General features: G+C 43.1%; 1 protein-coding gene across 1 annotated transcript in view; it reads right to left on the reverse strand.

Annotated features, from left to right (window-relative positions):
* ARHGEF38 (Rho guanine nucleotide exchange factor (GEF) 38) overlaps positions 1–14,298 on the reverse strand; it is a 140,021-nt gene that overhangs the window by 35,165 nt on the left and 90,558 nt on the right. Inside the window, 1 exon segment of the mRNA XM_012655114.1 lies at positions 6,722–6,896. Within this exon segment, the coding sequence (XP_012510568.1) occupies positions 6,722–6,896 (175 nt within the window).

A 14,298-nucleotide genomic window follows, 5' to 3' on the forward strand; every position in this document is an offset into this window, starting at 1 on the left:
GTAAGAGAAGAAAAAGAAGTAAATTCATATAAATTCATATATTTGGGGTAATATGTAAACATTATAAAACCTTTTAAATTTTCTTATATAAAATGAAGTAATAAGTAATTCTCATGAATGCCCTATAGAATTAGTGTAATTATTTTATAATCGTGACCCTAGAGTTTTATTTTAGTGTATATACGCCATTTTTGCTTCACATTTTATATAAGAATAAAAACTGTTGATTCAGATTATAGTTAGTAAATTTTGATAATTTGAAAATAAATGAAAATTTTGGTTTCCACTATTAAAAAAGATCTATTAAACATATCAAGAGGAGAGACCAAGATTACAAGATAACAAAGAAAGCGTTTAACTGACTTGCGGAAACCTCTGGAGTGCTCTGTATCTCTGTATACAGTACGGTGCCACACAAAGGAACGATTCACCTGTGCAATGAAGAATGCTCACAAAAGCCTTCCCTCGGCATTGCTAGCTTTCGTGGCTTCCGTTTTGCTCAAATAAAACTGAAGTCCGTCCAAGCAAGAGCGATACCTGATCTGCCTCTCTTTCCGCCTCCTCTCGACTCCACTCCCTGTTACCTCCCCTGCCCATTTGTGGCAACCGCGCAGGCTCCTGCCTCCGGGTCTTTGCACCCCCTGTCCCTTCTGCTGGATTGCCTCCTCTTCCTCCTGACGGCTCTATGGCCGACTCCCTTATCTCTTTCAGGTTCTTCCAGGGAAGCCTTCCCTGGCCAGCTTTCCAAACACTGCCCCCTACCGCACACCATGCTCTTTGTTCCCATTCCCTGCTGTATTTCTCTCCGTAACACTTGTCACTTTCTAATATACTGTAGAACATTCTTATCTAGTCTATTATTTATCCCCCCCAACAACTCTGGGCAAGAATTTATGCTTGATTTGCTCACTCCTGTAGCCCCAGTACCTAAAAAGTGGCTGGCATTTGGGAGGAATTCAAAACAGATTTGTCAAATTAGCAATAAAAAAAAGTAGAACGTACTCAGGTGAAATTTAAGGAATCAAGAAGATGGACATATTTGTCTAAAAGCCTCATGTGGCTATAGAGAAATAAAACAATATCTTGTGTTTATTATCTGATCACCGTGGCCTCTGGCTTCCAACCTTTTGAAATACAATGAACGTTTTCAGTATCAAAAATTTTATGATCCAACCCCATAATTGTAGATGGTCTTTTTACATTCAGTGATTGAGAAAAAAATTTAATGATAAATACCTATGCTGAATTCTATGAATTTTAATGGATTTAATGAGTTTATTTCTATTAATCTCAGTACTCTGTGTATGTGGAAACCAGTGGTGTGTATGTGTGAAGCAGCTGTTTCCTTGTTCTTCAGACAGGCCCTATAAATGGTCTCCTAGACACCTTGAAATGGCGAGGTTTTGCTGAGTCTCAGACCTGCTAGATGGGAATCGAGAACAGAAGTATCATTTCTTTAAAATCAGATGCTGTCACAATTTTCAGCAGTCATTAACTGCTATTTAAAGAACTCTTCTGGGCCTGGCACGGTGGCTCACGCCTGTAATCCTAGCACTCTGGGAGGCCAAGGTGGGAGGATTGCTTGAGCTCAGGAGTTCAAGATGAGCATAAGCAAGAGCGAGACCCCGTCTCTAGTAAAAATAGAAAGAAATTGGCCAAACAACTAAAAATATAAAAAAATTAGCCGGGCACGGTGGTGCGTGCCTATAGTCCCAGCTACTCGGGAGGCTGAGGCAGGAGGATGGCTTGAGCCCAGGAGTCTGAGGTTGCTGTGAGCTAGGCTGACACCACGGCACTCTAGCCCGGGCAACAGAGTGAGACTCTGTCTCAAAAAAAAAACAAAACTCTCCTGCTGCAGTGAAAGAAATTGCACGACCGCCCCTCTGCCCAGTGTCTCCTTGCATTCATCTCCTTTAAGCTCACGTTCGTTCCCTAACTTCTATCCTCTTCTAAAGAGGAGTTTTATTTGCCCATTATGCTTTATGGATCACAGGTCAGAAAATTTTGGGGACAAAATGAATAAAAATAAAACTGCAATTTTCCATGGAAACAAACAGGTGAACAATGTGATCATTTAGGAACCAAAACGCACACTTTAAAGTTGAAAGAAAAGATTGTTCTTTTAACCCCTAAAGAAAAACATGGACATTTTTTTCTGTTTCATTTATTTCAGCCAAACAAAACCTAGATATTATAACATAAATCAAACTCCGTGTTTGATGTAGTATAATGTTTTATAGGAAAGGAATCTGAGAAGTTTTCCAATAGAGGAGACAACAATCTCTGGAGTTAGGGCACTTAAAACATCTCCTTTTAATTTGCTCATCATTTTCAAATATCTCTCTTTCAGTCTAAAACTTTCCAGAAGTTAATCCCAGACAAGGATAATTCAGAAAGGAGGATGTTAACTTGTGTCCACGTACCCTTTTATGGGATACGGTAATTTAACATTTCTACGGCTCCGTGTCCTACCCTCTCGGGCTCATTATAATCTGATTCACAATTAACAAAAGTTGTTACGTGGCTGTTCCTCAAAGATTATAGTCTTTATTCAAACATAATGCCATAAAACAAGGAACTGAAGGAATCTCCAGAAGCGATTTTAATTTTCACTCGGAACACTCCATTAGTGTAATAAATATAAAATGTGGTGAACAGATCGAAATGCATTCCTCTAGATTGTGCATTGCTTTTAGCTTCCTCCCTGGGTGGAGAAGCCCCAGGAGTGAGTCACGTGAGCAGCCAAAGACGACTAGAAGTTAGAAGTTTCCCTCCTGAGGATGACGGCCGTGGCTAGCAAGAAGAAAAATGGATAAATTCACAGCACACAGACATGAAGCTGGAAATGTGTCTTCCATCTATCAAAAAACTTAGAAAATCCCCTTCATTGTTTTTCTATTACAAGATAAACAGATCTTGGGGGCCTCTGAAAGGCAGCAGGGACTTTGGTGGTATTTATAAGTGGAGAAACAGAAAAAGGAGGCAGCAGACAGGCTATTCTAATTATAGCTGCACTGGCATTTATAGCCATTCTCTTTTTCACTCTCCTCATACAGATCAGAAACCTTAAATAACCTCAAAGAGGCTAAGTCATCAGATCTTTAGCAAGTAACTTCCACAACTTTAGAGACTGTACTAATACAACATTTCACCCAATCTTAGGGGCCACTAAAGCGACTCAGTAAACACTTCTTGTTGGATAAATGAAAACTTGCAAATTTCCAATGTGTAGGCCATAGATGCAGATGTGTATTGTGCTTCTGGATAGCCTTAAAGTCTCTTCTTTTTTAAGATCTACAAGCTCTGAAATGACTACTTAGATTGCAGCGATATTGATGAAAAAAGCCCTTCTGCTTCAGAGAAAGCAGCGAACACTGCGGGTATGATTTCTCCCTCTAACGGAGTTCCTAGCTCGAATGGGTGCGGACATCACCCGCGGGTGCTTGTTGAAGTGCAGATCCTGCTCTTGGCCACCAGCCGCCCTATTATTTTTGTCTGAGAAAAAGTAAGGGAGTTTGAGACCAGCCTGAGCAATAATCCGTCTCTACTAAAAATAGAAAAAAATTAGCTGGACAACTAAAAATATATAGAAAAATTAGCTCTGAGACAGAGCATAGGAATCTGCACTTTTAAAACACGTCCCCGGTAGACCCGGCGCAGGGGAACTCACGCGCCAACGCTGCCCTGACATTTCAGAGAGATTCAACATTATTTTCTCTATTGAAAGATAAAGGGCTTCAAAACATAACCAAAAATTATGAACTTGACCCTGTTACAGAACCAGGCAGTGTCTCCACCACTCTTTTGGAAATTATCCTTGAACTGTACCCACCGTGACAGCTTCTGCTGTCCTTCACATTAACTCTTGTGTTGTTACTGAACTTGCCACGTGGTTTTGTTTATCTCCCCCACTAAAGTTTGTGTTCCTGGGAGGCAAGAACTATGCCTGTATATTTAAAAAATATTTTCAACATTATCTAGCACTCTATAAATATTTATCAGGCCCTCAATAAACATATTTTAATTTTGGTTAAAATGCAACTAAGTTGCTTTAAAATCCACTTTAGCTTCTGAGGCACGAAGCTGTCTCTCTCGTGGATATTGCTTCAAACCAGATTGTTCCAATATCCCCTTGCTCGGTGTAGAATGGAGGCCACACCTAATATTCATTAGAAATTGGCAACTGCACTTGGGCTTTGTTATTTAGCCAGGAGGAAAAGGCAGAGCGACAGTAATAGCTTTGACTGATTACTTGGCAGAGAAACCAAGCCCTTAGGGTGTTCCAGACTCTCTTTGGCCTATAAACCTGTTTGAAAACCTGTTTCTCTCAGAATTTAAAGCTTAGCTCGGTTGAGGTCAGTATTACAGCAATGTCAATAATTCTGCTGCTCTCAGCCTTCAGGCAGACCTGTGCAATTCATCATTAACTTTATTTTCATGGAAAGGCAACTTTGGGGAAAATAGCTCTAACTTAAGCTATTTTGTTTTGATTTTCTTTCCCGAAAGCAATAGTTCTGCCAATGTTGCAGAACTATGTTCTTTTGGATTTTGTGTTTTTCTAAACTTTAACACTTTCTGGTGCCTGAAATTATTACCTAAAATCAGAATGGTTCTCAAATTTGGAAGATCACCAGGGCAAGAACTTGAAGCTTAAAAAAAAAAACATCAAATAGGCCATTGAGTCTGAAAGTAATGTTTAGCAATTAGGAGTTTATGAGGTTTCAAAATTACCTCTGCTTTTAGCTGCTTTTTCAGGTGTGATTTTGAGCTATACTGCCTAGTGGAATATTCTGGCAGGGTCTATTTCTTTCTTGAAGGAGGCAAAAGCTCAGTGAGTAATAAACTAACATTCATCCCCCTCTGAACAGACAGCTCCACGTCCTGTGAGCAGAGAGGAGCATGCGTCCAAAGTCCATTAACCATATCCTCTCCAGGAAGGACCCCCATTCCCCAGGCTGGCACTGGGGTGCTGGTCCACGGGGCTAATTGTTCATTTACTATGAGGTTCGTCTCTTTTATTTCTAGGACCTGAAGAAGGAAAATGGCTCAAGACAGACATTGATCAGATCAGATCTTGCCGCTTGTTTAAGATGGGAAGGGTGTTCCTTCACACCCAGGATACTACTACTATTTTTCCCGAGGAAAAAAGTGCTTGCACAGTTATATGAATTTATTAAGATGAATACAACTTCAAACTTTAATGTTTCTCTGAATCGATGTGCTAACACTGAACTAAACAAAATAGTGAGACATGATTAACTAGAGCTACTTGCTCATTACGTATAGTATTTAAGAGTTATCTGATCATATAGAGCTCCTTGTGGGCAGGCTCTAAGTCTTATTTATTATTGTGTTCTCAGCACCCAGAACTGTGCTTGCCATAGCACAAATGCTAAATAAATGCTGGCGATTTATTGACTTAAATAGATTCTTTTCCAGGTTAAAAACTGCAGTAATTTAAGGACCAGTAGAGGGCAATACAGTTGAAATTTTATTTATCTATTTTTAAAAAATCGTTGAGCTCAGTTTAAACCGATTTTCAGGCCTAGTTCTGGCCTAGAAAAACTCCAGCACAGCCTCATTTAGTCTCCTGATTTCACTTTTAATGTAGCTGCAAACCTCTTGTACCGCATTAGAATTCCCGTTTCGACCCCTCTCCCAGTAGAGTCTACAGGGGTACGGGGAGAGGTGCTGAAGAGTCGGACTGGTGTGCGTCGATGTACAGGCCATGGCTCTCCCTGGTTGATTAATCGCTGGCCTAATCCATATTATTCAAGAGTGGATAATCCTTCTCTTTCTTTTTTTTTTTTTTAAGGGATGAGGTCTCGCAGTGTTACCCAGGCTGGTCTCCAACTCCTGGCCTCAAGCGATCCTCCCGCCCCACCCTCCTAGAGTGCTGAGATTACAGGTGGGAGCCACCTCGCCTGGCAACAGTGGATAATCCTTAAAAGTGAAAGACTACAAGAGAACCGTTGGGTAAGATGTGGAGTAAGGTGGTAATTTTGGCTTTAAGCTTTATGTGGTAGGAAACTGTATATATAGTAAGACATCGGTTTCATTTAAAAGAATCAGTCTAAGCACATGCCCACATTTATGCACATAAATAAGATCAGAAGAAGATGCAAACTGGTTATTATTAGATGGTGGAAGAGCAAGGGGCTTTTATCTTATACGTACTTTCTTATATTATTCAGACTTTTATAGTGAATAGTATTCACTATTATGTAGCCCTCCCACCAATGTTATAGAGATGAGGAAGGAAGGCATGAGTAATTGTCCCGAAACTAACTTGAGCAAGGCCTGACTTGTCTTTGCCAACCTCCCCACAGTGAGTTTGGGGAAAGAGGAAGCCCATTCGGAGAGTCACAGGACAGTCTGCTAACTTCACTAAACCACGTGCTCTGGTGGTCATGGGGCCACATGTTATCCCACGTATTTCTGTAACTATGTGGGAGCAGGCACGTTACAATAGCTTTAAGAAGGGATTTTTCTCCCACATTTCATTTTTTGGTATTGCATTTTTTAATCTCTATAAAGCCCTGAATCTTCTCCCATGTTATTTTTAGTCATCCTTGCAGGGGAAAAAAAAAGTCAATGAGGGCTTCTGGCATGTCAGCTTTTCATACAGGGAATGCAAAGCAGGGCTCCCAGCAAGCTCACAAAACACAGGATTTATGTGAGAACTTTCATCGACATCCATTTAAAATGCTCCCTGCCAGGCAACTGAGAGTAGACGGAAAGGCCTTACTTTAAGGACTGGAGACAGTGGCTCAAATGTTGCTTCAGCTCCTCCTCCTTTTCGTAGGACTCCAGTACACTGTGCGCCTCGTCGTGGTGGTAGCAGTAGATCTTATAGATGTCTTCCAGGGGCCCTTTGATCTGCAAGAATGCTTCTCCTGATAAATGCAAAACAAGGGCAAAATGAGGTCAAGTCAGACCACGCTGGCACGTCACACGTTCATTGTTCAACAACGTTAACTGGTGTCGAAAAGTTGGGCAGGTCCCACTTCACTCCCAGGCTGTTCAGGTGTGGTGGAAAACACTGAGTGATATTTTTTTCTTTTCCTTTTCTTTTCTTTCTTTCCTTTTTCTTCTCTGCCTCCCTTCCTTCTTTGCTCTTTCCCTTTTTCCTTCTTTCTTTCCTTTTAATAAAACAAAGAATGCAGAGCTTAACAGGGGTAGACAGCAGAAGGAAGCTGGTTTTCTCAAAGGAGACTCTGTACCCCAAGCTGGTGCAGAACTGTGGTTAAGAGCAGCAGTGGAGAGTTGGCCTGTATCTTCTCAGAGCACCTTGGGCTGTGTCTAGGCATTTACTGTCCTTTTTCATATCATGATAAAATTGGATCTATAATTGGTGGTTCAAGTAGATGTTGGAATAGTTTGATTTAATCACTCACTCCATCACTTAAAAATGAAATGAGTATGAGCGTCCACTACCCAACCCAGCACATATTAGATAATTGGGAGACACAGAAGAAAAACATTGCAAAGTTTAGATTGATAATGATTTGGGGGCTGAATTAACTGGGATGGCTGAATTGATTGACAGTGATGTGGACCTATTAATCCGGACCTATGTAACAGAAGTAAGTCATTCTTCCTACAGAAAGACAAGTGTCCTTAGTATTTTCAACATGTTTTGCACATATTAACTGCTTAGCTCCCTACGTGCACAAAGAGATAAGAGGTTATTTATCCGTATTAATTAAGGATGAACAAATCTGAGTTTGAAACAAATAAATGATTTTCCCAAAGTCGCATTTGGAGGTGACAAAGCCGAGATCAGAGGCCCTATTCTTCTCATTTCTTTCACTGGGCTTTAGCCCGTCACCCACCTCAGAGCTTTGCTGGACACTGGGCGAGGGGACGCAGCGGGAAAGAAAACTGAACCCAGAACCAGAAATCATTCAGGGTTTGTGTGGTAGCTTTGAGAGTGACTTCTTTTTTTAAAATTTTGTTTGTAAAGTGGAAATCATTGTAGCTATGGTAGCTATTGAGATTAATTTGGTAGTTAAATGGGATTATGGATGTAAAAAATGCCCACCACTGACTAGTCGCTCAATCATTGTCACTTGTCTCTTAAGTCCGATTTACTATCTCTAGAATTAAAACACCGGTACTTTTAAAGTATCACATTCTTTTCTAACTTATATCCAGCCAATAAAAGACTTTCTTTTCCTTTCCCGGATGGAATTTTCCTGTGATTGCATTTTAGATTCTGCGGGGATGTAAGTAACGTGCGTGTGTCTGTTAGATTTTTGTTTGCTTGTCTGTTTCGAGGGTGCTTTTGTGGCCAGTAAAGAAACTCAAGGTGTGATCATCTTTGGAGCTGAAGGAATGAGAGATTCCTGTTTTGTTTCTTGGATTTTACAGAGTTGATCCTTCTACCAGTGTAGGTCTTCTAGATTTGCACTTCAAGATGGTCAGCAACACAAACAGGAAGAGAAAACAAACTAGGACAGCAGCTGGATTTGGGGTTGGGCACAAGGGGAAGGGACTCCAGGAGCAGAATGGGGCACCAAACAGCAGCGGGGCTTTGGCTGGGGAGAGAAGGAAAGCCCAGAGGAGGCAGTGGCAGCGGCCCAGAAGGACCAGGCCCAGAAGGACTCAGCAGCAAGTCAAGAACGGTGGATCTGAGCACACACAGCCCAATGAAAGACGGAGTTATAAATATGTATGTTCACTACAGAGAAGCCAAGAGACAGAAAAAGAAAGAACTAAGGACAACCTCACAAACCCACAATACGGTCAACTCGGAAAGTCGAAACACAAAGAAGACCTAAGACACTTACTTTACACCCAATGAAACCATTAATGCAAATTTCCTTGTGTTTTCTTCAACAGAAGCAGTCCAGTCTGAAGGATTTATAGCTCTCTCCTTACAACAGAATCAGTTTTTTTTATTCTTTTCCAAGTAAAATTCTGTTGGGTGTCTAATAATTATTATTAAATTTAAATGATATTTAAGTACTCTAATTGAAAGTCATTTATTCACCCATAGGCCAAATATAACACTGGCAGGCTGAATATTTGATTCCCCTCCCAGCACTACCATGTATTCTGCTTCATAATAGTGCAGATGAAGCGATGTGTCTTGCAGCAAAAAGTGATTCTGTTTCCACGGTAACCTAACTCGCCTGCGTTTCTTCAACGGTGAAGGACAACCGCTCTAATGTCTGTGGGTTTCAGGGGATGATTAGAAGAGGAGAAGGGACAGAGTCCAGACCAGTGAAGGTAATTCCACTTGTGGCTGCCTGTCACAAAGGCACCAGAATCCTGTAAAATAAATACAACTACTGTGTTCTTTCATTAAAATTTCCACAACCCAAGAATTTCTTCACTGGCTTCCACGAAAAGCAATTGCCAATCAAAGGAGAAAAAAAATACGCACCTGTTTAAATTTCCTTAGTTATCCTCTTTACAGCAATTCCTCAAAATACTGATTTTATGTCCTGGTATCATTACTCCTATGTTGCAAATTGCTCCCTTTACTGATGTCAATATAGCCACACTCCTGTTCCTGACATTCCTTCCAGACCTCTGTGTCCATGCCTGGGTGTGCCACACCAAACCATGTGGCCTGTGTGTGACATTATTTTGACCCCACTCCAAGACAAATTTCCCCTACAGGTAAGTAAACCAGGGTAAAATCAACGATATTCAAGGGATCTCCTTGTCATAGGCTTCGTTTGGGAAAACGGCATCAAAGGGAATGAAGCAGTTATATTCGTTAGTTCATCCTTATTTAACAATGATTTCCTGAGTGACCGTTGTGCACCAAGCACTTTGGTGGATGCCGCAGATGCAAAGAACCAGCACTTCCTCGAGGAGGTCACCTAGGCCAGCAAGGGAGAGAGAAGAGCAAAGTTGCCTCTACTGCACTGTGTGAAAAATGCAATCACAAAGCTGTAAAGCACAGAAGGGAACCCGTCTGCCCTTTGGGACCTTTCAGCTGTCCCCATGACAGCCCACCCTCGCGATAGGAGCTCTGAGTGAATGCGGAGGCAAAGAGGTGGGTGCAGGAGGTAGGACCTGTTCAGAACTGGACTAGGGCGGCTGAATGGGAGCGTGTCTGGGAGGAAGTTCCAGCAGAGGCTGCGGAGGTGGGCAGGGGGAGATAGGGAAGGACCTCGTCTGGCATTAAGGAGTTGGAACTTCAGCTCGAAAGCGATGGAGAAGCACCAGTGGAGTTTGGGCGGCAGACCCAGCAGAACGGCTCCCGCAAAGAAGGGTGGCGAGAGGAAAGGCCGCTCTGCTGTCAGCGAGGCGTGGCTGAGAGTACGCTATCCGCACTCACCAGGGCAGCGATGGAGTGGGCTTCAGAAAGGGTGTCCTCTGGGCGCTCAAGAGATCTGGAAATTTGCCACGAAGGAGATGGGGACTCCAGACATGTGCATTGATGCCTGGCTCAACAGAGCCGTCTGGGCCAGAGGAATAAGGAACGTCCCTTACCACCTCTGTGTATGGTCGTCCAGAAAACATAATAAGGATGGAGATTCACCAACAAGCTCTATCCCTTGGTCATCTATATACCTGTTACCACTTTCAAAAATCTACAGACAAAGTGAATGAGAATTAACCTCTGATCATCAAATAAAGTTATAGAACCGCCAAAAAAAAAAGATTGGTAGTTTTTCGTATGAAAGATGAAACTTGGGGGAGGATTTAGTAAGACTGGAGAAGAGAAACCAATAGAAAGGCTTCTGTAATTCTATAATAATAAGAGAAATGAACGATGAGGGGTTAAAGCAGGAAGTCATAGCAATTAAGAGAAAGTACGCTGGAATCGACTGCCTGGTTTCAAATCCTGGTTTTACAATTACTTGATGTGCAAAAATTCGGAAAGTTACTTGACTTCTTTGTTCCTTGATTTCTTCATCTGTGTAATGAGAATAATTATAATAGTAGGGTTGTTTGAAGATTAAATGAGTTAAAATATGTAATGTGTTTTTATAAGTAGCGGACACGCGAATGTTAGCTCTAACAACTAAAGCAAAAGCAAGGAGGATGGAGAAGAGAGGAAAAAATGGACAATGAACATATGTGAGAGATGGAAATGATAATTCCAGGCATATCCCAGATGCTGGTTTCAGTGACCATATGGACAGACAATGATGACATGATAAAGAGAGTTTAGGTGGGCAAGAGGATGAGTCTAATTTTAGATGTACCGAGTTTGAATTGCTTATTGTATATTCATGTGAAGAAGTCCTTTATGGAACTGGATATATGAATCCGGGATTCAGGCAAAGCCATATCTGGGGGGGAAATGTACATCTGTAACACGTGGGTAGGAGAAGGCACGACTTTGACAGGGTCATGCAAGAAAGCCCACCTGCCTGAGGACGAAACGCCCGTGAATGCTAACCCTGAGGGGGTCTAGAAGAAGAGGAGTCTGCAGAGAAGCCAGAGAAGGCACAGCCACAGAGAAGAGAGGAAAACTGGGTCTGGCATCAGGAAAGCCAAGTACAACATAGCGAGAAATACTGCCGAGATTAAATAAGTTCGTGAGTGACAGGGCAGGCGAGTTGTCCCCCGGAAGCTGTGTCCTGCTTCTTCTAAAGAAACAGACGTTTGGACTGCCCCAGATAAAAGCTGTATTTCCCAGCCTCCCTTGCTTTTGGTGTGGCCAATGTAAATAAATCCACCAATACGATGTAAGTGAAGGTGTCCTGTGACGATAACCGGAACTTTCTTTAAGAGGCTGCCAGCTCCCCCTCACACCTTCCCCGGCCCTGCCTCTGTCTTCGCTTGAACTTGGATGCTACCCTGTCCGTGAAGACAAGGGCCCCCGCTTGGTAAGGGAGCTGTGAGCGGAGGAGGCTTGCATCTCGGAGGACCCCGAGGAGCAGAGCGCCCCACAGCTCCGGAACACAAGCCCTCAGACGTTCACTCCACAGAGGAATCAACGTCTGTCTTCTGATGCGAGTGGTGTTTTATTTTCGTGTTCTGTTCTCCCAGCTGAACTTGATTCCAATCAACACACTGCGTTTTTGTTTTTGTTTTTTTTTTCCTCTTCTTTGGTAGGAAAATTTTTCAGAAGAAAATCCTGATTCGTTGAAGGTCTCCTCTTTACTGCCCATAACATCGCATTCAAAACTTCTCTGAAAATAGGACATGGACGGTTACTTATGAAGGGTTTAAAGTAGGAAGATTCTTGTATTAATGAGAAAAAATATGCAATAAGTTCAACTCTGAAAACCAACTAAGATGAATTTTAGTTAGAATCTTAAGCATAAATTGTGGTCTGAGATATATCCCAAAAGGAAATTATCGTGGTTCTAAGTGAAACTTGTTTGTCACAACAGAATATTTGGAATACAAAGAGGGTAGGATGGCTCTGAGGACAGAGGGTAGGTACAGTCCACTCTTTGGAAAGAAGATCTGAGCTCCGCATGCAACAATGCGGCCTCTAGCTGTCATTTCCCGGGTGACACACGCAGCTGAGTGGAAGCACCATGGGGTCCCCTGCCGCCCCCCGTGAGAGCTTTGCCGGCAGTTTTCACCCGGGAGTTCAGGGGGCTCCCCCAGCATCTGCTCACCCCCTGGGGTGGGAGCCCAGCTGCGGCAGCAAACCAAGCAGTAGGCTATGCAGCCAGAACGCCAACCGTGTATGCATTTTCCCCCTTTCTCTCCTAGCCTCATCCTGTTCTCCAGGGGAGGGTGAGGTGAGGAGGGGAGGTGAGAAGGAAGAAGTTGGAAGAGTAAATGCTGCTCAGAGAAGCCACCTCCTTTGTCTTCAGTCTCAGTTCCCACCCAGCCTGGGGGTGAAACTGACGGCCAGGACACGCAGGGGAGCCGGGCTGGGTCACACAGCTCAAACCAAATCCAGCTGGCTGGTGGGGTGGGCAGCCATGGGATTAAAGCAAGCACGTCCCTTGAGTATTGATTTTACGAAGATATTTGAAAGAGAAAAACATTGTTTTCTAATGAGAGTAGACTGCAAACCGTACGTGACTTCTTAAGACAGAATGAGACGTCAGAGTGGCTTCATGCCGGTGGCTTCGGGTCGTAACTCCACATTCCTGGGGCTCGTGCTGTTTCTCTTTCGACATCAGCAATACTTCGATAAAAATTTTTCTGAAGCACTAGAGTAAGATAGGTTCAGAGAAATGTGTCCCTTGGATGTGATAATTCTGAGGTCCCTGGTGATGGGGTGACGGCATTTTCAGAGGGGCAGGTTTGGGAGAGAGGGAGGGGAGGGGAGCTGGACCGTGAAGGGGAAAACAGAGAAACTGTCTTTCTCTCCAAGGATAAGCTCGTCCTTAGTTTGAGGAAAAAGCATGTGAGAAATTAGAATTCCTTTATCAAAAGCTTCTCTCAGTTTGGCTCTTGGCTCCCTGCGCATAAGGTAAGGAAGTTAAATAGACTCATACGTGTTCCTGACTCAGTCTTTTTTTTTCTTCATACTTTGAAACATTACAACATGCAAACGCATATGAGAGGACACAATTATTTTGGTTATTTATTGCTACGTAACAAACCACTCAAAGCTTAATGGCTTAAAATGATAACTGTTGGATTTTGTCTCCCAGTTCTGTGAGCTGACTGGGTTCAGCCGTGTGGCTCTTCTGCTTCACTTGATGTCCGCGGGGGCTTCAGTCACCCAAGGGCTTAGCTGGGCTCAGTCCCAGATCTACAACCTTGGCAGGGACAGCTGGAAGTTTGGCCTCGGCTGGGATGCCGGAACAGCTGGGCCACCTCGTCGCTCTATGTGATCTCAGATCTGCCCTCTCTCCGTGTGGCCGCTCTACGTGATATTTCCAGCAAGGCAGCTGGACTTCTTAAATGGCAGACTCCCAAAATCACATAAGCAGAAAGTGTCAGGCTTTCTTAGGGCCGTGGCCCGCTTGCTGGCACGGTGTCATTTCCACTGTGTTTTAGTGAGCGAGGCAGAGGCTAGTCCAGAGTTAACGCGGGACAGACCGCGCTGCAGTGTGAGCACCAGGAGGCAGAGCCGTCGCAGGCCGTCTACACTGAGGGCCAGCGGCTGCACGCTACCAAACACAGGAATGGCACTTGATACGTTAAATCACTCTTCATGGAAGAAATGTGCCACATACATTAGATGTGAATCATTGAGATGCACAGATATCGGGAGCATCTAGGGACCACACACATCTAGCAAATCCAACTTATTTGAAAATATGATCAGGACCTCTGAAAAAAATTCACATTTTATTCCTAAATCAAGCTTTGTAAATAGGTGGATAAGTTGAATATTCTCAGTATAAGAACAATTTATAGGCCAGACGCGGTGGCCCACGCCTGTAATCCTAGCTCTCTGGGAGGCCGAGG

The sequence above is a fragment of the Propithecus coquereli genome, unplaced genomic scaffold (genome assembly GCF_000956105.1).
Source record: "Propithecus coquereli isolate 6110/MARCELLA unplaced genomic scaffold, Pcoq_1.0 Scaffold46, whole genome shotgun sequence".
NCBI classification, from domain to species: domain Eukaryota; kingdom Metazoa; phylum Chordata; class Mammalia; order Primates; family Indriidae; genus Propithecus; species Propithecus coquereli.